General features: G+C 43.5%; 1 protein-coding gene and 1 pseudogene across 1 annotated transcript in view; one reads left to right on the forward strand and one right to left on the reverse strand.

The window, feature by feature from the left end:
- The window catches only part of ADGRG4 (adhesion G protein-coupled receptor G4), an 82183-nt gene that overhangs the window by 38425 nt on the left and 21335 nt on the right, over window positions 1–22423 (forward strand). Inside the window, 5 exon segments of the mRNA XM_025861561.2 lie at window positions 4773–4989; window positions 5984–6146; window positions 12073–12207; window positions 17215–17334; window positions 21177–21222. Coding sequence (XP_025717346.2) covers window positions 4773–4989; window positions 5984–6146; window positions 12073–12207; window positions 17215–17334; window positions 21177–21222 — 681 coding nt within the window.
- Window positions 19829–20637, reverse strand: LOC112815501 (protein SET-like; annotated as a pseudogene).

Genomic DNA, 22423 nt, shown 5'->3' on the forward strand with positions numbered 1-22423 from the left:
TGTGTGTGTGTGTGTGTGTGTGTGTGTGTGTGTGTGTGTGTGTGTGGTTCCATATGAATTTTAGATGCTTTTTCTATTTCTGTAAAAGATACCATTAGCTGGACTAGTTTGGTAAACTCTATTGTCCCTGCAGTGTACATCTTCTGATTCTTCTCGTTAGAAGATGCAGCCTTGGTCTTGTACCCATTCTCCCTGACTACCAAGGATGACTGTGGTTCTAGCTAGGTTCTCTCGGTTTCTTTCTCCGATCTCCCTGCTGAGCTTCTGGATGGCGTGCCTCTCTCTCAGTATCACACCCAGCTGTTAGCCTCCTAATTGCTAGCTGATGGCTCTGTTGTTTTTGACAAAACCCTGGGGCATAAATTGCTCCATAGTCTGATCCCATTATAGTCCATCCCCTTGGCAGGGGCAGAGTATTGCCAGTCTTTGAGGCTTTCTCCCACCCTTCTCTGTGAAAAAAATATCTGTCCCATGGGGCAAGAGCTTGGGAGACGGTGGGGTGATGAATGTGTCCTTCACAAGGTGCTTCACCAGGGTTTTCCCTATGGAGCAGGGGCTGTGTTTGAATTTGAGGGGAAGGGGGACTTGCTGCTGGCACTCAGCTGCGGCCACTGCCCAGTAGGGATCTTCCACAGACGCGAGCCAGAAATATGGGAGCTTCCAAGGTCCCCTGGCTCTCAAATCCACTCAGAATAGTTCTTCTACCCCAGGGACCTGGGGGAGGTGGTAACTACCACTCAGCTGCCTAGCCCAACAGAGCAATTTTTCCACAAGGCAGAGCTCTGGGAGATGGGTGCATTTCCTAGCCCAAATGCCATGGCCTCCCACTGTACTGACCAAGTGTCCATAGATTTTGTTGATTAAATGCATCTCAGTTGGTTGGAAGATCAACCTCCAGAGACTTTGAGTGGTTGTCTTTGCTAATTTTGACAAGTGTAATAGAGGTTGCTCTTGGTGAACTTTTCCCCAACCCCTCCTTACAGTGCTATTCTTGAAGTCCTGCCCTTCTTTATCGGTGTTTTGAAAGCATGCCTAAGTTTCCCTCATCAACTCTCAGTCTATACATACCTTGTTAGGCGTAGCTCTACCATGAGAAGCTCCCCCCCCCCCATGATAACTAGTTGGAAACTGAGGCACAGGACAGCCAGGGAATTGCCTTGAGGCAGTGAACTCCTCAGACTTGTCTTCCTTGCAGAAGATGGAAATTTGAGATCCTTGCCAAGGAATATCTAGAAGAATTAGAAAAGTAAGCATGGCTCTGATGGTTTCTAGGTCCAAAATCATGAGTCACTATGGAGGGTTGCAGCTTGAAGCAAGCAGGCAGTGAGTTAGAGAGGTCTGTGTTTCATGCTGACCTCCCTCCTCTGAGCGACACATTTTTCTTAGACACGATAATAGAATTTTCTCCTTAGGAGAAAAAGTTAAACAACCATAACAATAAGAAAAGCATTGCACTGAGTTAGGATTTTTAGAAAATTAACTGTCAGAAGTCACTTTATGAAAAAAAAATCTGCAGAGGATGAGAACAGTTGCATGGTGGCTTTAATGTATATAACTGAAAATAAATTATCAAATTTATTAGCTTCGGAGGAATGCTTCTCCTTGTAAGTTAGGAGCTTAATGAAAAATGAGTACAATGTAAGGGAAAGAAAATGCATTCACTTTGAAACAATTTTTCTTTAGCCTTCAATCTTGCTGACAAGCATTAGATATCTTGGTTGGAGAAAAACTTGTCAGTTCCCCAGTTAAATGCTCATTTCACGTAACTCCTTAATATCGCAGAGTTCAAAAAGGTACCCTTATTTCAAAGGTCTGTGGGTTCTTTGCTTTGCCCTGTCTTTGTAACCTCCAAAATACTGAAGGTGCATCACACTCTAATGAAGTTGGCTGGAACTTTTCACAAAGCTGTCTCCTGGGTGTGTCCATCTCGCTGCCTGGGCAGGATAGTGCATGGTGGAGAGAGAACAATATAATTCCCAGGATGTCAGGGAGAAGGACTGCAAAGCACAGCTGTTCCAACCCCCAAACTGTAGGGAAAAGGGACAAAGCACAGATGCTGTAGTAGAAAGTGATATCAAAGAACACTAGCTTCGGAATCAAACAGGCCTGGATTAAAATCTGGGTTAGGACCCCCGTGTCACAAATTCTTAATCTGTATAAAGGGAATAATGTTAGTACCCGTCACACAGGGCTATCGTGACAGTTAAATTGAAGAATATATGTATAAGGGGACTAGAAATTTCTGCTTCCATTCTCTTGTATGATCTCAGAACCCAGACAGCATGCTATAAGAAGCCTGGAAAATGTTTAACCACCAGCTCTGCCAAAAAAGGTAATTTTGTTGCACTTGCTGATTTCCTTGGTGTAATCCTCCCCTGATGGCTGAATACAAACTACAACATGCAATTACTGAACATGGAGTTGGTAAGAGATACACAGATACTGTAGATATAAATAATCACCAAAGCATAGATTACTAAAATGTAGCAAACTCATTAGGAAGTGATGAGTCTTGGGTATCACCATTGTTTTTAATATAGCTTATTTAATTAAAAGTTGATGTAATTTAATTTTTGATAATGGCTGTGTTTAATAACCAGCTCATAAAATTCCTGAAAATTTAAGAATTCGTTCTGACAAGTTGATACCAGCTGGCTCCAGTTATACCACAGGCTGTGTCCAGCATACCACTGAGCCTAAGCCACTGGGAAAGGCCATGTGTCGGGAACAGCCTCAACTGACCCCCAGAGGACAAGAGCCCCAACTGACTGGTCCGTGGGCATCAACTGCGAGCCATGTGAGTGAGCCATCTCGGACTTCCAGCCCAGTCGAGTCTTCAGATGACTCCAGTCCCAGCTGCCATCTGAGCGCAACTGCACGAGAGACCCTAAATCAGAACCGCTCAGCGGAAACTGGTCAACACACAGAACCATGAGGGATAATAATGAATTCTTGTTCGAAGTCGTTACGTTTGGGGGTAGTTTGTTATGCAGCTGTAGACAACACCAATACTGGCTCATAGAAATTGCTCAGTCAATAACAGATATGATTATTGTTTTGATGGCTGCAATGACTGGCAGATTAATTGAAACTCTTTCAAGCAATGGGAGATCTATTTATTTTACAACGAAGAAGGGAGGATTCCTTTTACTGCTTTGGCTCGAGGACGTAGAATTTTTATACAATGCGTGTAATTTGTCCTGAGTTTGACTTAAAAACCATATAACTCTAGATGAAAAGTCTACAGTTACTTTCCACAATATAGTCTCCCATTGGCCTATTGTTTACTTTCCTCCTGCGACAGCAGGGACTCTGCAGGAAGCAAAGTCACACCACCGAGGCCCAAAGAATGACTCCAGGTAGGCCTCTCTGGCTATCCCATTTACAGCAAAGCCTGAAAATTTAATAAGAACGATAGAAAGATTGGTGAATGAGAGCACTATATTTTTCTTCCATCCCCTGTCTTATTGTTTTCTCAGTTTCTTTAACTGACCAGAAGATAGATGTAACAAGGACAAAATATTAATTTAGAAATAATTACAACCTTGTTCAACCTCCCCCTTTCTTCTACCTCAGTTCCTAGGTAGGCCATGGTTGGGCAGATTGAAGTAATGGTGAAGGGGGCGGGTGGGAATTGAGAGAATCTCAGTTAAGATTGCTTAATTTACATTGACAAGGGCAGAGAGTTGTTTGCAGAGAGAGAGAGGGAGAAAGAGAGAGAGAGAGAGAGAGAGAGAGAGAGGATGATGTTTATGGGAATTTATTTTGTTTTCCCAAACAGACTTGGTTATTTGTAATGTAACCCAGGTTAAGTTATGAATATAATCTCTCTCTGGACTTTTTCTCAATGGATTGTATTTCTCGATTATTGTCCATTATATTTCGGTTACTGGACTTAAATGTGAGTGCTTTAAGCTAGGAGAGCACCACAAGGAACTTAGCTTTATATGGGTCATATTGAACTAAAATCTAATTTGTGTTGTATTTGTTTAACAAATACTGGCATTATGGTTATGACAAACAGAGGTCTTTTGTTTTAGAGATGCATACTGAAGTATTTATAGATAAAATGGTATGTCTGGGATTTGCTTTAAAATAATCTGGGGTTGGGGGAAAGTGGGTGAGAGTGTAGATAAAATAAGATTAGCTCTTCATTGACACTTGTTGAAGCTAGGTGATTCATGAGGTACATGGGGATTCATTATACTATTCTTTCTACTTTTGTGCATGTTTGAAAATTTCCATAATAAAAAGTGAAGAAAAAAGTGGGCGAGTTAATATCTATTGTTCTTACTCTCTCTCTAAAAAAAAAATCTAAATGAAATTGCTCTTTATTATATGTGGTCCATATTTGCTTTTTTTCTGTGATTGCTGGTTCTTGACAGAAAAATATCATCACCACCCTTGATTATGAAAACACAGACTGAGTGTTTGCTGATATTTTAGTACAGGTGGGATCTACTTAACTCAATCCAATACTCAAAAGTCTTAACTTAATTAGAATCTAATTGCAAGATAATCTTAGGTGACAAAAAGGTTTCCCTGGTGTATTTTAAAAAGAATTTAATGAATAAAAACTTGACTTATGTGCTATTTTCTGGGACTCCGCCTATTGTAGAAATTGAGGTCCAGCCTTTTTTTTTTATTGTAAATTTTGCTGCCTGGGTAGATATTTGCATTTGACTGCCTCTACTTTTTAAAGGGAAGGAAGCAGACCAGCATGGCCCCAGACTAAATAATGCAGGTTTTCCATTTCAATTTTCTTTCCCCAGAGAATGTGGATGATGTTGCAGAGCACGTTTTAAATTTAATAAATGCATCCCCCACTCTGGATGAAGAAGAAACAAAGATTATTGTTTCTAAAGTATCTGATATTTCACAATGTGATGAGATAAGTATGAATCTAACCCAGATTATATTACAAATAATCAATGCTGTTTTGGGAAAACAAAACAATTCAGCCTCTGATCTGCATGAAGTGAGAAATGAGTAAGTCCTAATGCTTTGGTAAAATAAGTTATTTCATAAAACTTTATAATATTTGTTATTCATTCCTTTGCATACAGTCCCAAATTGTCAAGGTCGGGTGGCTATGCATTGGAAAGCTGAGTTAGTACAGTGCAATGCGGTCGTCCCACACGAATCCCAATTGTGAAGGAATACATTGCAAAATTCTAATTCAACATTAATCATAGCAGCATTTCAAGTAAATAGTTGCCCCAAACCAAACCTCCACTCTATTTTCCCCGTCCTGGGTGCTCCCCCAATATCTATAAAATGCATCCGCCCAGTGTTCAAGCAAAAAGCTTTAGGAATAATACTAGTTACCTCCCTCTACCTCCCAGCCAACCAGTAATCAAGTCTTGTAGGAGGCACCGGATGTGAGGTTTTTAATCCCTGAAATATTCCTCGAACCCATCTACTTGTGTCCATCCCCACCATCACCACCACCCTAGCCCCAGCCTCACACCTCTCCGCTGAGCTTCTACAGTAACTTCCTAACTGGGATCCCCACCTCTGCACTTTCTTCTCTATGGTCTTTCTTCTACATGGCAGCCAGAAGGATCTTTGCATGCACAAATCAGATCATGTCATTCTCTTGCTTTTAAAACCCCTCGGTGGTTTTCTGGTACACGTAGAATAAAATCCAAATTTCTTGGCTTATGAGGCCATGCAGCATCTGGCTTTACATACAATAATGTCATTTAATCTTGAGAACCACCTTGCGAGAGAGGAATGCTAGGATTACCTCTGGCTTGCAGGTGAGTAAACAGGAGCTCGACCACGTTATTGTTAGACGTTAGAGGAACTAAGACTCAAACCTGAGCCTGTCTGACTCCAAAGCCAGCACTCTGATTTCCTAATCCCTTAAACAATATAAAGACAGTGATTAAAACTGAAGGAAAAGTCTTACATTGAGGAAATCTCAGGAGGAGAACGGGCCTTATATTCAAGTGGTAGGAATACTCTTCTCTCCTTGCAGAATTCTGAGGACAATCGAGCGTGCTGGTCACAAGATGGAGTTTTCTGGGAGGACAGCAAATCTGATGGCAGACAGGCTGGCGTTGGCCGTCCTGCGGGTGGACCACACATTTGAAGGCGTGACCTTCGGCATTCGCTCCTATGAAGAAGGTGCAGACCTTGAGGTGAGTCCAGCTCGGGGAACTGAGAACAGATCAGGCAAGTCTTCATTCACTTACTCCTTGGGAGAGAGAGGGGATACTTTTTAAAGGTTTTAGTCTTCAGAGGACCTTATGAAAATATAAATATCCCAGTGAACGATTCATATAGAACCCTCAGTAGCCTAACACCTCGGTTGGAATGGCGTCTGTGAGGTGAGCAATGATACCACCTTTGGCCCTGTGGCCCGAAATCATCTCACGTGTTACCTTATTATTAGCTACCATTTCCGGATGTTGGGGCACTGAGCTACTGTCTGTACAGATAAGGAAACAGAGCAGTTGAATAACTTGCTCAAGGACACACAGCCTAATGGCAGAGCCAGCGTTCAAACTTATGTCTGTCTGGCTTTAAAGTCTGGGCCCTTTCCATCACACCACGATACCCCAGCCTTTGGCAGGCCACAGGCCGCCAACCCCTGCAGAAGACAATTTGGGAGGGGCACCATTTTTTTTTTAATTTACTGTTTTAAAAAATTATAAAATTTCCATATGGGGAAATGCACAAATTCTAAGTATATATTTTCTGAATTCTAACAGATGTGTACATCTGTGTAACTCAAAGCCCCATCAAGACATAGACTATTACTGTCACCCCTAAAATTCCCCTCCTGCCCCTTCCTAGTCAATCCCCACAACTACGACCTCCCCTGGCAACCACTGTTCTGATATTTTGCCACCATAGTTTTGCCTGTTCTAGAACTTTATATAAATGGAATCATAAAATATGTACTGTCTTATATAAGACTGCTTGCATGTAGCGTTCTTTTGTTTCTATAGTTCATCCTTTTTTATTACTGAATAATATTCCATTGTATGGATATACCAAAGATCGTGTGTCTAGTCTCCTGCTGATGGACATTGGGATTGTTTCTGGTCTTTGGCTATTATGAACGATAAATACTGCATTGAACATTCATGTAAAAGTCTCTGTGTGGACATATGTTTTCATATATCTTGAGTAAATACCTAGGAAAGGGATTGCTGGCTCATAAGATGTAAGTTTAAATTTGTAAGAACCTAACATGCTGTTTTCCAAAGTGGATCATGGAGTGATTTTTCATTTTTTTTTTTTAAATCGACGTATAGGGCGCCTGGGTGGCTCAGTGGGTTAAGCGTCTGCCTTCAGCTCAGGTCTTGATCCCAGGGTCCTGGGATCGAGTCCCACATCGGGCTCCTTACTCAGCGGGGAGCCTGCTTCTCCCTCTCCCTCTGCTGCTCCCCCTGCTTGTGCTCTCTCTGACAAATAAATAAATAAAATCTTAAAAAAAATAAAAGTATAGTTGACACACAATGCTACATTAGTTTGATTTTTCATTTTTTAAAGATTTTATTTATTTATTTGACAGAGAGAGACACAGCCAGAGAGGGAACACAAGCAGGGGGAGCGGGAGAGGGAGAAGCAGGCTTCCCGCCGAGCAGGGAGCCCGATGCGGGGCTCGATCCCAGGACCCAGGGATCACGACCTGAGCCGAAGGCAGACGCTTAACGACTGAGCCACCCAGGCGCCCCTCATTTTTGTATTGACCATTTGGGAATCTTCTTTGGCGATGCATCTGTTAAAATCTTTCGCCCACTTTTAAACTGGGTTGTTTGTCTTCTTAGTAAGTTGTAAGTATTTTTTATATATCCTGGATACAAGGCATTTATCAGATATATGCTTTGAAAATATTTCCTCTGTGGCTTGCCTATTCATTTCCTCAGTGGTGTCTTTTTCTTTCTTGAGAGAGAGAGAGAGAGAGAGAGAGAGAGAGAGAGAGAGTGAGTCGGGGGCAGGCGAAGGGAGAGGGAGAGAATCTCAAGCAGACTCTGTGCTGCGTGCGGAGCCCAATGTGGGGCTCAACCTCACGACCCTGTGATCATGACCTGAAATGAAATCAAGAGTTGGATGCTTAACTGACTGAGCCACCCAGGTGCCCCCTTACTGGTGTCTACTGATGAGCATAAATTTTACCTTTGATGAGGTATAATTTATCAGTTCTTTCTTTTATAAACAACCTGTGACTTGTTTAAGAAATCTTTGCCTACCAGCAGGTGATGAAAATATTCGATGCTTTCCTTTCAAAGATCTATGGTTTTAGCTTTAATGGGTAGGACTATAAACCTAATTGAATTAAATTTTGTGTATGGTGTGAGGAGGTATGGTGTAGCATATGCTTTGGAGTTCATTTTGTTCCATCTAGATACTCACTTACTCCAGCACCATTTATTGAGACTTTTCTTTCCCCCTTGGCTTGCTTTGGCATCTTGGACAAAAAAATCAATCATGCAGATGTAGGTCTATTTCTGAACTTTCTATTCTGTTCCATTAATTTTCTTATAGATGCGTACACCATGATCACACTGTCTTGATTCCTCCAGTCTTGAAGTCAGGTAGTGTGAGTCCTTCAACTTTGTTCTTTCTCAATATAGCTTTGGTTATTCTAGGCCTTTCCCGTGTCCATAGGAATTTTCAAACATGCTTATCAATTTGTACAAAAAAGAAATGTGTTGAAAGTGATTGGGATTGAGTTGAAGCTATTGATTAATTTTGGGAGAACTGATTTCTTAGTAATATTAAGTCTTCTCATCCAGGAACATTTACTCAGGTAGACTGTAATTTCCCTTAGCAGTGTTTTGTACTTTGTTTATTTATTAATTTATTTATTATTTTAAGTTTTTATTTTCATTCAGTTAACATATGGTGTTATATTAGTTTCAGGTGTACAATATAGTGATTCAGCACTTCCATACATCACCCTGTGCTCATCACAAGTGTACTTACTCCTAGGTGATAAATAGAGATAGATATAGACTATCAAGTTTATTTTTATATACTTGCAGCAAATAATTGGAAAATTAAATTTAAAAAATTCCATTTGCAACAGCATCAGAAAACATAAAATGTTTAGGAATAAATTTATTTACTTACACCCAGCATGGAGCCAAATATGGGGCTTGAATTCATCACAGTGAAATCGAGACCTGAGCCGAGATCAAGCATTGGACACTTAACTGACTGAACCACCCAGGTGTCCCTTTGTTTTGTAGTGTTAAGCAGAATAGTATCACCATGTTTTGAAGTTTTAAGTGGAGTGATATCACATGTCTTTTTGTCAAGATTTTTGGATGTTGCCCCATAGGTCCCTGGGGTTATGTTAATGTTTTTAATCATTTTACTATTTATTTTTCTGATAGTGTAATTTCTACCGATTTCTCTTCAAGCTGACTGACATCTGTCATCTTCATGTTACTCTTGGACCGACTCAGTGCAATTTAAAAATTTTTGATATTGTATTTTTGGTTCTAGAATTTCCATTTTGTCCTTTTTCTGCCTGCTTCTCTGCTGTTATTTCCTCTTTTTGCTTTAATTGCAAGCATATTTTCTTTTAAATACCTGAGCATAATTACACTAGCTGCTTAAAAATCTTTGTCTGCTGACTCCAATATCTGGGTCATCTGCAGGTTGATCTCCACTGATTGTCATTTCACTTCAAAATGGGTCACACTCATCCTTCCTTCACACATGGGATAAGTTTGGATTATGTCCTGGATGTTGTTGATGTTATGTTGTGGAAATTCTGGATTCCACTATATTCTTCGGAAGACTATTGACTTTTGTTATGCCAGGCAAGTGACTCTCTTAGATGGCAGCTTAAATCTCAGGTAAGTTCCTTTATCCTTAGTTGGAGTCTGTCTTGTACATTGATGGTTCAGAGGCCAGGCAGAGTTTATACTCAGAATTTTGTCTCCTACTGATGGGGTGCCTGGGTGGTTCAGTAGGTTAATTGTCTGACTTCAGCTCAAGTCAATATTCTTGGGTCCTGGGATCCAGCCCAGCAGGGCTCCCTGCCGGGTGTGTGTGTGGGGTCTGCTTGTCTGCCCCTCCCCGACCCCTCCCTCTGCCCCTCCCCCAGCCCTCCCTCCGTCCCTCTCCCACACACTTTCTCTCTCAAATAAATAAATCTTTAAAAAAAAAAAAGAATTTTGGCTCCTCCTCTCTAGCTTTCTCCTTCCCACAATTCCCTGTTCCTCCCCCCCCCAACCCCCGCAGACTTTCCGGTGACAGGCTATGGTCACCCTGACCTTTGTTTTATGGTTCTTCATGCCACTAAGACTGCAGGTTTTCTGTCAGAATTTTGAGTGTTCTTCACATTAGTTTCACCTTGCCATCAGGTTAAGGGCTGTAAAAACAAGTAACTCACCTTGTAATGTTAACCTTTTTCCACGTGTTGACTCTGGTCCAGAATCGGCCTGCTTTTGTTCCTTTTCCAGTGCCTTCGAGTTGCGGTTGGTTTGTATAGTTGTCACATGCAGGAGGGTCAAGTCCCTTCTGAGCTCCTCAGCAATGTTGGAGGCAGATGGTGACTGCCCATTGTATTTTGGTTACATATGGGGTTTTCTTTTTTTTTTTTTTTAAGATTTTATTTATTTATTTGACAGAGAGACACAGCGAGAGAGGGAACACAAGCAGGGGGAGTGGGAGAGGGAGAAGCAGGCTTTCCGCGGAGCAGGGAGCCCGATGCGGGGCTCGATCCCAGGACCCTGAGGTCATGACCTGAGCTGAAGGCAGACGCTTAACAACTGAGCCACCCAGGCGCCCCCATATGGAGTTTTCTATTATAGACTCTGGGGGAGAAGCAAGTCCACCAACCCCAATCACATTCTTGGTACCAAACTGCTTACATGTTAAAGCTAAATCAGAACTTCTCTGGGCCGCCCAGGTGGCTCAGTTGGTTAAGCATCTGCCTTCGGCTCAGGTCATGATCCCAGGGTCCTGGGATGGAGCCCCACATCGGGCTCCCTGCTCAGCTGAGAGCCTGCTTCTCCCTCTGCCTCTGCCCCTCCCCCTGCTTGTGCATGCTCTCTCTCTCTCTCTCTGACAAATAAATAAAATCTTAAAAAAAATCAGAACTTCTGCATGGTACTTAGCAGAGTTTATTTATGCTGGCAGAAGAGTCGTGACTTTGGGGTTCACAAATAATTTTTGAAAATATTATAAACTCTCATGTCCCCTACCTCTACAGCTAGCTAGATAGTAGTTCCTTGATCGGCCACATGGATAATGGAGAAAATGGAGGCCCAAATTGCACATATCTTTGTTCAACTACAACCCAGCTGTGTGACCCTAGACAAGTCACTTAGCCTCTCTGAGCTGCCATTTCCTGATATCATCATACAACATACATTTCAGAGCTGATAGAAGGGCATGTAAGGGTGCCCATATACCCTGTTTTGCCTGGAAGAGTCCGGGTTTACAACTGTGGTCCCAGTTTACTGGTAAAGTCCCCTGTCATTCTCAAAAATGTTCTAATACTTATAAAGTACTATTACCAATCAAATCAGCAAATTTTCCTCCTAGTGAGCCTCTAGCAGAATTCCCAAGGCCTTATTGCCTCACTTCCCTGCCTTACTTTTCAACAAAAGCATTGCCCAATAAAATATGGAGCAATGCTTAATGCTACTGTATTGGTTTTTTGTTCCATTTTTTTTTTTCCTCTCAGAACTATATGGGTGAAGAGGGGTCTACTTTCAAAGACTGGTCTTTATTTCCAAGAATCAGGGCAAATCGCCTGATTCATCATTCCCCTTTCCACCTCTATGCATACCTAGGTGCAAGTAGGCCAGAGATAAGTTTGGGAAGAAAAAGTTGTGTGTGTGTGTGTGTGTGTGTATGTGTGTATGTGTGTACGTGTGTGTGCACCCTGGTCACATCTGGCCCTGTGATCTGAGTGTATGTGTGGCTGTGTGTGTGTGTGTGTGTGTACATGTGTGTGTATGTATATGTGCAGTTCTCACCCTCCAGCCTTACAGCAGGATGGTCTGGAGGTTGCAGCTGGTGCTGGGGTGAGAAAGGGGGACTTGGGCTCATGGGTGATGATTCCAGTTTCCATTTCCCACCTTGTCTTGGCAGATTTACCTGGATGAGGTCCCTCTGGGAAGGATTTTGGCTTCCGTATACTTGCCTAAATCACTGAGGGAGAGAATTCCTCCCAGCAACTTACAGACCATCTTGTTTAATTTTTTTGGCCAAACTTCACTCTTTAAGGTAAGTTCTTGCCTCTGGAAACTGTCATGAGCTGACATATGGTGACTCATTGTAATTATGAGCTCTTGCTATTTTCATGATGTTCTGTTTATTTTAGAATATGCTCTCTGATTTATTCTGCAAGTCTCCTGGCACAACCCCTGGTCCTCAACATGAATCAACGTCTTCTTTAATGATGTTCCCCAGTTTTTAATTTTCACAGCTTCTCCGCTTTGCAAGGGACCTTAAGGATCATATGGTGACCAAACAGAGGCCTCAAGATGTTTTAAAACCAAAAGAGGACAGCGAGTCCTCCTGATGAGTGTGGTTTCAACTTGTTCATGCTTTCCTCCCAAATCTCCCCTGGCTCCTCAAAGCCTCCACGCCCATTTTTTTGGGCCAATTCATTTGAAGCTGAGCGGTGTCCAGTAGGACACTTGCCCTCGAGTATTTGTTGCTCCTTCCCACCGCTTCCACAGAACCTTCTCTGAGGGCTCCAGTCCTTACCCATTATTAAAACCCAGAGGCAGTATGATGTGGTGGTTATGGGCATGGATCTGGGGCCGGTCTGGCTGAATTTAAAGCCGGCTAGGCCATAGTCTACCTGCGGGACCTTGGGCAGGTCCCCCAACCTCCACGGGCCTTAGTTTGCTCTGACGTAGACTAGGATGATAGTAGTGCCTCACTGGGCTGTTAAGGATTAAAGGAGTTAATATATATAAAGTGCTTAGAACACTGCCTAGCACGTCATAAACACCAGGTAGCTATTTGCGTTGCTATTATTATTTGCCTCTTTGGGGGCTCTGCCTGATAAAAGGTTCATTCATTTGGCCCACTCCATCTCATCTAGCTGTTGGAAAGACAGCTGTCAGAGCTACAGCATGAAATGGTTGATGATCACTATTAATTGTTCAGGTTCACACTTTATTACCTCATTTGCTAATGAGAAACCTTGACTCAAAGAGTCCTATGGTCTGAATGTTTGTGTCCCCCAGAATTCATGCACTGACATCCTAACCCCCAAGATGATGCTATTAGGAGATGAAGCCTTTGGGAGGGGATGAGGTCATGAGGGTGGAGCCGTCATAATGGGATGAGTGCCCTTGTGCAAGAGGCCCCAGAGAGCTTGCTTGACCCTTCCTCCATGTGAGGATGCAGCAAGAAGCTGTCAGCTCTGAATCAGAAAGCAAGCCTTCACCAGAACCTGACCATGTAGGTACCCTGATCTTGGAATTCCAACCTCCAGAGCTGTGACAAAGAAGTTTCTGTTATTTAGAAGCCACTCAATCTGATATTTTGTTCTAACAGCTCGAACGGACTAAGACAAAGAGGCTAAGTGATTTTGCTCAAGGTCACACAGCTAAGAAGTGGCATAACTAGTAATCAAATCCAGGCTGTCTGACTCCAAAGTTCAAGTATTTCAGAGATCCATACGTTAACACCCCTGTGTATTTTCATTTTCTAGAGAGGCTATCCAAAGGAATGAATTTATAATGGTTAAATATTCACAGAATTATTGCAGGGAGATTGCACTGGGCCAACTTAAATATACCACATACCAACTCAAATATAACACATTGTCTCCAGTTATACCTGTAGGATGTTCTGTTCTCCTGGAATTCTCTAGTGGCTCCCCTTTCTGTCTTTGTACATTCTATTTATTCCTGTGGGTTCAGCTCAAATCCCACCCAGAAAGCCTGCGTGGAGTTCATGAGCCCCTGCTTTCCTCCCCACCCCATGCTTGCATTCTTGTCTTCCATACCCATCTAGTCACTAGTCTGGTTTCCCTAAGTGGATTGTGGTGGATGTCGTGGGTCAAACATGTTTTATTTTCATGGCATCTGGCACAGGGCTAGGTACCCAACATGTTTTCAGTGGATATGTATTTATTAAGCCTTGTTTTTAAATGGAAAAAAAAAGTTGGCAAGACCTGGGACAAGACAGTTAATGAACAAAAATTTTAATAAAAACGAAGAATGTGGTTCATAGCACTCTGACCCTTTTGGTTAACTTGAAATTTCTGTTATCATCTGACATACCATTATTTTTGTCTTAATTTCTCTGCTTTCTTGAGAGGGCTGTGTCTTTTGCATAGACTAAAAGATAAACTGATTTTGCATAGATTTCACACCTAATAAGTAATTTTTATTCACTAACATCTTCCACTGGAGGGGATTAAAGATCTTTGCCAAAATTAGCCTACAGACGTCATAGTGCCAGATAATGGATTAGAAGTAGCCTGACATCACATTCAGAACTGGAAGGGCCCTTGTAACTCATAGTGGCCCATCTCATTTTACCGATGATGATATTGAGACTCAAAGAGGGGAAGGGACAATGTATTCAGTCAGTCACACAGTTATTATTCAGCCAACAAATCCGTATCGAAATCCTGCTCTGTGTCTTGTGTGGTGCTGGGTGCTGGCGATTCAACAGCAAGCAGCAGAGACATGGTGTGGGCCCTCCTGGAACTTTCGGTCTGAGGGGCAGAACAGAAACTGACAGATTCTAGCTCTGAAGGGGATGACCTGAGCCTGGGTCCTGTGCCACTGATTGTTGCGGAGGAGGTACTTATAAGAGATGCCACCCTCTAACTACCTTTTCCCCTAAGTCCCAAGTCTCACAGACTCGCCTTCACACTGCTTCCTCTGATATCTTTTGATCAAAATCTTCACTGCCACCGCAACATTTTACTTTAAAAATGGTTGATAAGGGAAGGCTGGCTGGTTCGGTCAGTGTTGCAGGTGACCCTGGATCTCGGGGTTATGAGTTCCAGCCCCACGTTGGGTGTAGAGATGACTTAAAAATAAAATCTTGAGGGGCACCTGGGTGGCTCAGTCATTAAGTGTCTGCCTTCGGCTCAGGTCATGATCCCGGGGTCCTGGGATCGAGCCCTGCATCGGGCTCCCTGCTCGGAGGGAAGCCTGCTTCTCCCTCTCCCCCTCCCCCTGCTTGTGTTCCTGCTCTTGCTGTCTCTCTCTGTCAAATAAATAAATAAAAAAATCTTTAAATCAATAAAATCTTGAGAAAAAAGTTGTTGATAAGATGCCACTCTTGGAAAACACATACTCCCTCCTCCACGAGCGGCTGGCCTCCAGGAGAAGGACAGAACACTGGGCAAGTACACTCTAGCACAGGGGCTCTGGGAGCATAGAGGAAAGATCAGGGAGGTCAGGAAAGGCCCAGGGAGATGTCGGCTGGAACCCGAGGTTGAGTAGAAGCTAGGAGATAAAAGGATGGAGGAGTGCTTCCGGCGGAGGAAACTTCCCTAAAATGTTCAGAGGTGAAACAGGCAAAACTTGAGCCTTGAGCCAAGGAGTGGAAGAGAAATGATTTAACGCCTTTTCCTGCATGGCCGCCATTTTGTACGAAACGGAAATTAAGCCGGAGGACAGGTTAATTAAGTCCTGGGTTGCTGTGTGTTTCCCCTCTTTTGGCATTTCCACTCCGGAAAACTGTATCTCTTAGACTAAGTTGAGAGGGTTGTTAGATATCACCTGGTCCGCTTTTCTTCCTGTTATCAGTGTACCAGAGAGGGGAAGAGACTTTCAAGGAACAAGAGGGCTTGGGCTAGCACTTGGTCTTTGGATGGTCAGCCGGGGCCCTTGCCACCAGATTGTGCTGTAGATCCACCTCTGCATCAGGCTACCACAGGGGAATTCCTCTGGGAAGGGAGCGTGGAGCCACCAGGCTGGCTTTGAATGAACAGAGCTGGTCAGGAACCAGAAGTGAGTAGCTTCCTAGCGGAGCCCCAGGCTATGTTCACAGTTAGCCAGTTCTCAGTGGATTCAGGGTTCAGAAGTAGGAGCGCTGGGCATCTTCTGAAAGTGGCCCAGCAGACTCTGCAGGGGGCGTCATCTAAGCTCACCTCATCTAGGCCTCCTTGGCAAGTCCTCAGAGGACTTGCTTCCCATCCCTCCTGTCCTGCACCTGCCTCATCTCTTGTCTCTTCACATGTGCCCGGGAAGAGGCAGTCTCCCAGCTGCCTCGCCCCCTGGGGCCTTGGCCTGTGGCACTTTGGCCCTGTGAATTAGCAAGCGCCACATCCTAACAGCTACATTCTACTTGATCTCCTTGGAACCACCATTTCTGAAGCATCTCTGCCCATTCATGCACTAGCTGTGTGATCTTTGTCCAAGTCTTTGAGCCTCCCCAACCTTCTGTTTTTCCAGAAAATGCCTATATTGTTTCATTGAGGACTAAAGACGGCGTATGTGGAAAGCACCTAACAATGTAACTGGCTCACTCTGGGTGCAAGACGAAATACTTGCTGTATGTTTGGCCATGCAGGGGACATGAGGCCACGTGATGCCTCTGCTCTGACCTCAGAGTTCATGGTCCCCTAGGGAGGAGATGACAGTCCTCAGAAACTTACTTCAACCTGAATGTTTATCCACCTGCTTCCAACGTCAGGGGAGATGAACCAGGCGGTGGCTTATAACTAACCCACGATGAATTTATGTTTCTTATGAGGAGGAGGGGCCCCCTAAAAGTAAGTAAGGGTGGTTAGGGGTTGGAGCTAAGATAAGCTGTGAAATGTCAGGGTTCAGAGTTATCAAAGTAAGGAATGGTTTCACTTTGTTGCTAGTGTGGTACTGAGTAGCAGGTAACAACAAGGTAGCAACAAAGCCGGTGCTTGCTGAATACATATTTGGATGTGGGGCTCGGGTTAGTGAATTGTTGTAGCTTGGTAGAATCGAGACCTTATGCGAAGACAGGAGACGAGCTAAATGACCTCTAAAAACTTTTTCTCAGGGGTGCTTGGCCGGCTCAGTCAGAAGAGCGTGCAATTTTTGATCTCGGGGTCGTGAGTTCGAGCCTCAAGTTGGGTGTAGAGTTCACTTAAAAAAGAAATAAAATCTTAAAAATAAATGAATGAATACAAATGAAAATTTCCTTTCAGCTGTGATTTTATTTTCCATATTTCTGTGCCTCCGGCCATGCATTAGTAATTCTGAACTGATTATTGACATGCAAGACATTGGAAATTTAGGAGCTGAACTCCTCTTCCTTATGTTTCACCCACAGACCGGAAGCGCCACGAAAGCACTAGGCACCTTCGTGGTGAGTGCCAGCCTTTCAGATACGTCCATTGAAAACTTGGCTGAGCCAGTGGTTATCAATCTGCAACATGTTGAAGGAGACCAGGTACTATACCCATTCTCATCTCAGAATAGGAAGGCCTCTGAACCCCTCCTTGGACTTCCTGTTAAAAATAATGGACTAGTGGGGCGCCTGGGTGGCTCAGTGGGTTAAGCATCTGCCTTTGGCTCAGGTCATGATCCCAGGGTCCTGGGTTCGAGCCCCACATCAGGCTCCTACTCAGCAAAGAGCCTGCTTCTCCCTCTCCCTCTGCTTGTTCTTTCTCTCTCCCTCCCTCTCTCTCTCTCTGTCAAATAAATAAATAAAATCTTTTAAAAAATGGGCTAGTTAACAGATGTGGTTCTAAGACTTAAAGAAGATCGCCCCATTTTGGGCAGTAGAAGTGTGTTGTAGTTGAAGCCTTCTAGAAATAATGCCATCGCTTAAAGGGATCAGTAACGGTGGGCTTCCAGCACTGTGACAGATTGGCAGAGGACTGACTAGGGCAGGTGGATCTTTTGGTTGTCCCATTACACTAAGTGATATTTAATTCCATTTGTTTTTGAGTGAGGCAAACAATTTAAAATAATTGAACATTTTGATCCTTTTCAATTGCCACGAAGAGCATTAAAATATGTATTAATTATCACCAACGAATTAAAACCGTAGTCATATGGCATAACATATGGTATATATTACTAAATGATCAAATTTAGCTGTAGTATAAGAATGAACTACTATTCCATTCTTTGATGTTAATGTATGTCCAGTGTGAAGTCTTACTAGCTTCCTTCATTCCCAATCTAAATGACCAGATGGTACAGCATATTTTTCACAGGTCATAATTCTAGGAAGGAGGAAAGAAGGGTGGGAGAGGGAGAGAAGACAAAACAGATACGACATGAAACATGTTAGATGGGTGAGATCTCTCAATTCCAGCATGGGCCTCGGCTCTCCAAGCACCCCCAACAGCCAACTTCTCATTGCCTCCAGTTCCCTGGAGATTGTAGGAGCTAGTGAGGCCCCAGGAATGCTCCCTGGGCCTAATGAGCAAGCAGCTCCACTTTGTATCCATAAAGCTTGATCTCAGCTGTGAGCCCCAAATTCCAAAGTTCTGCAAGGACCACCTACCCCACATCAGACCTGCCCTGACCATTCAGCCTCCTCCTGGACCTTGCACCAGGAGGGTCTAGCAAATTCCTATGTTACCAAATATTTGTGTGTGTGTGTGTGTGTGTGTGTACACATTCAGTTTTATTGTAACAAAGCAACTTGTACACTTTTAACATTTAAAACTGAGCATCATCTTGGGGCACCTGGGTGGCTCAGTCGTTTAGGCATCTGACTGTGGCTCAGGTCATGATCTTGGGGTCCTGAGATCGAGCCCCATGTCAGGCTCCTCCCTCAGTCAGCTTGGCCCTCTCCCTTTGCCCCTCCCCCTGTTCCTGCTCTCTCTCTCGAATAAATAAATAAAATCTCAAAAAAGAAAACCCTGAGCATCATTTTTCCTTTCCAGTGACACACACAAAAAGTTTTTTTTTAAGAATAAACAGGAACAAAGTTACAATAGAGAATGTCAATTCCAAATAAGATCCTACAGGTACTGCTAATTCTCCCATCGAGTGGCAGGGCTCAAGTCATCATTAGTAGAGAATTTTATTTTAAAAGTGTCATCTTAAACTGCAAGGAATTCCATTAAACATCACAATTAAACATGTCAGAGGAGAAGCCATGTTGTCAGAATGCCCACTTAACCCACCCAAACATTTCAAACCCACCCTTTGCTGATCTTCTATAACCTCATTTTAAAATTTCATTTTATTTTTATTTTTTAAAGGTTTTATTTTTTTATTTGAGAAAGAGAGAGAGTGCGGGAGAGAGAGGGTGAGAGCAAGAGCAGGGGGAGGAGCAGAGGGAGAGGGAGAAGCAGGCTTCCCGCTGAGCAGGGAGCCTGACTCGGGGCTCGATCCCAGGACCCTGGGATCACGACCCGAGCCAAAGGCAGACACTTAACTGACTGAGCCACCCAGGTGCCCCTATAACCCCATTTTTAAAAAAAATTTTTCTTTTTTTTAACCAAGAGAAAGTAGATTGATGCATGTTGGTCCATGCTAACTGTCCATACTCACATAGAGACGCTGTAATCACATAGAGCCCAATATCCAGAAAAAGGAGGAAAAGGGGAACTCTAGGCACTACTGCACAGGGGCCCCACACCCTCCAGCTTCCAGCAGACCTAGGGGAGCAGAATTTCCCACAGAGTACGGTGGTGTTGATTCCAGAAAGTTTGTGTTGATACAAGAAGGGATAAAAATGAATTTGGAACAGAAAGGGTAGAGATTCTTTCTCCGCTGTGTTCTGCTTGAGGCATTTCCCCCCAAAATAAGTTGAGAACCATGGTATAGACAGAGAGAAAAGAGACTTGAAAAAACGGCGAATGAGCACAAGAGGAAGGGAAAAAAAAGACTGCAACTTGCTGCCAAGGACTGGAGAAAATTTAAAAAGGAAGGTTGGAATCCATCGGCGTTCCATGACTCGGCTTCTCCTTCTTCCTCCTCATCTACCTCCCTTCATCCTCTCCTTCATCTCCGTCACCTTCATCCTCCTCTCCTTCACCAATATCTTCCAGTCCTCCTTCTTCATCATCATCTTCTTCTCCTTCCCTTCCTTCATCATCCATATCGGGAGCCAAGTAGTGTGGTCACGGATTTGGCCAAATATCATCTTTGATGACCTCTGCTGGTTCATCTGCACCTGCATAGAATGGTCAAGGAACCAGGGGAAGAAGCCTTGGTTCCTCATGCTGTCTCCTCCTGCTGGCTCAATTCTGCATTGGACTTAAATGTTTCGTCAAATCCTTTCTGGATTTCCGTTTGATTTCAGTGGACTTGGAAGACGAATCACCATTCTCGGTCAGATGAAATTCTTTGGAGAGAACTTTATTTTCGAAGTAAAGGTTTTCATCAAAATAAAAATCTATCCTGTAACCTACCTGATTTAATATCTTCAAATTCTGTCACTTCAGCTCAGCCTCTCTCCATCCTCCTCCCTGAGCAGTGCAAACACTTGTGGATGGTTGACAAGTGTTGTTACCCCTAAATTGGAGATCTGGGCTATCAGTTCCGACCTCTTCTGAAAAACATGGTTGGTGGAGTTTGTTATGTTTCTGTTCTACTTTCAAGATCTCCACACTGGGTTGTTCATGAGTCTATTTCATTTTGTACTGCATCAGCGTGTTCAGTTGCTTCTGCTGCTCTTTTTCTCCCTTCAGCAAGTGCTGAGAGGTCAATAGCTTCTCTGGCTTAGGGCCAAGAGGCAGACCGTTTTCTTCATTTGAGGCAGGAGCGAAGACTGGCATTTGGGGGCCATGCTGTGAGGAAAGTCCATGGAACAAAGGCAGACGCACATCTGGAAGAAGCTCTGATTACTCCTATGTTACCAAATATTTTATTTATTTGGTTGTTTATTTATTTATTTTAAAGATTTTATTTATTTGAGAAAGAGAGCACACACAAGCACGGGGAGGGGCAGAGGGAGAGGGAGAGAAGTAGACTCTCAACTGAGTGTGGAGCCTGATGCGGGGCTCCATCCCAGGACCCTGAGATCATGACCTGAGCCGAAACCAAGAGTCAGACGCTTAACCAACTAAGCCACCCAGATGTCCCTACCAAATATTTTAAAGGACACATACTAGACCACCATGCAGTAGTATGCTGTTTTCTCACTTATAAGCCCCAAGTCACTTGGGGTTAGTCTTAAAACCAACTTGCAGATGGTCCAAGTGTATGTGCATGTGTGTGTGTCTACCGTTTGTAGAAACATCGAGAAGAAAACACTTGTGTGTAGTTGCCATCGTGTGGTAACTATCACAAGGAGAGGTGCTTACCTCTGATTTTTCTTTTTTCCAGAATTCTGATTGGGTTCCCTGTGCCTTTTGGGACTTTGGGAGTAACAGTAAGTATTTTTCTTAGCAAGGTTTGTCTTCAGCTCTCAGTGAGCCTTTGCCCTTGACCATTTTCCTAGTTGGCAGTTGGATGAGAGGGAGCTATACTGTCTTACCAGATCCTACAGAGAACTCTGACTGACCAAGATATGAATATGAGTTTTGTATCTAGTTACGGCATGGGAGGTTAAAAAAAAAAAAAAAAGCCTTTCTCTTTGATAAGATGCTTATTTGGGGGATCAGAAAAATCATACAACTCGGGCATAAGGGAATTTGGAAGACCCAGTGCAGAGTAGCCTTAAGCTGTCTGAAGCAAGTTGAGAAATGAACACCTGGCTGTTCATCTGTGTTTTCCCATGGAAATTTGCAACATCTACTATCTTCCTCCTTTTTTTTCTCGTCTAGGCTGACTGTGTGACCCTGGGGAGTCCATTTACTCTCTTGGGGGGGCCCCAATCTTTTTATCTTTTCATTGAAGGGATAAGACTTCCTGGTTGATCTCGAAGGGCCCTTCCTGCTTGGCTAGGTCTGAGTCTTTGGGGACAGTAAAGAGAAGGGGTTTGGGATGGGGATCGCTGAATGGGTTCCTCTTCAGTTTGCCTTCTCCACTGGAATCTCCAGGGATATGGCCAAATCTCAAAGTATTCCCACCCAGAATCTATTTTCCCTGGAATGCCAGGAGTGGCTACGTGCCCCTCTGCCTGGGAAATTTTCCTTTTTCAGTATCCTTGAAATTGCGGGAGAAAAAGGAAATTCTCCTCCCGTGGGACTACCACTCCTTCCCTACGACAGAGATAGCACGTCCTTTCCTGGTCCTCTCCAAGTATCCCAGGCTAAGGTTCCTGCAAAATGATGAGCCTTGTCACTGACACCTTTGCCCCCACCCTCTGTCCATGGATCCAGAGCCTCTGGAATCTATGGAGTTATCCTGGATGGACAAATTTTGACATTTTGATAACCTCTCTGGTCTAGTGCTACCCTGGTGGTTCTATTCTACATCTGGTCTAGTATCTGAGGTCTACAGGTTACGCAGAGGTATGGAGGTTGGTTTTAGAACCCTGAATAAACTCAGGAGTGAGAAACGAGGCAAGTGTCAAGTAAACCAGAGGCTTTAATTGGCCCTAAGGAGTGACAGACAGACTGTGATCTGGCTCGTGCTGGTCATTTCAGATGCTTACTCCAGGGCCACCAAGCAGGCCCAAATGTCAGCCT

This window comes from Callorhinus ursinus, unplaced genomic scaffold (genome assembly GCF_003265705.2).
Source record: "Callorhinus ursinus isolate GAN/ISIS: 27379988/994484 unplaced genomic scaffold, GSC_fseal_2.0 scaffold64, whole genome shotgun sequence".
Lineage (NCBI taxonomy): Eukaryota > Metazoa > Chordata > Mammalia > Carnivora > Otariidae > Callorhinus > Callorhinus ursinus.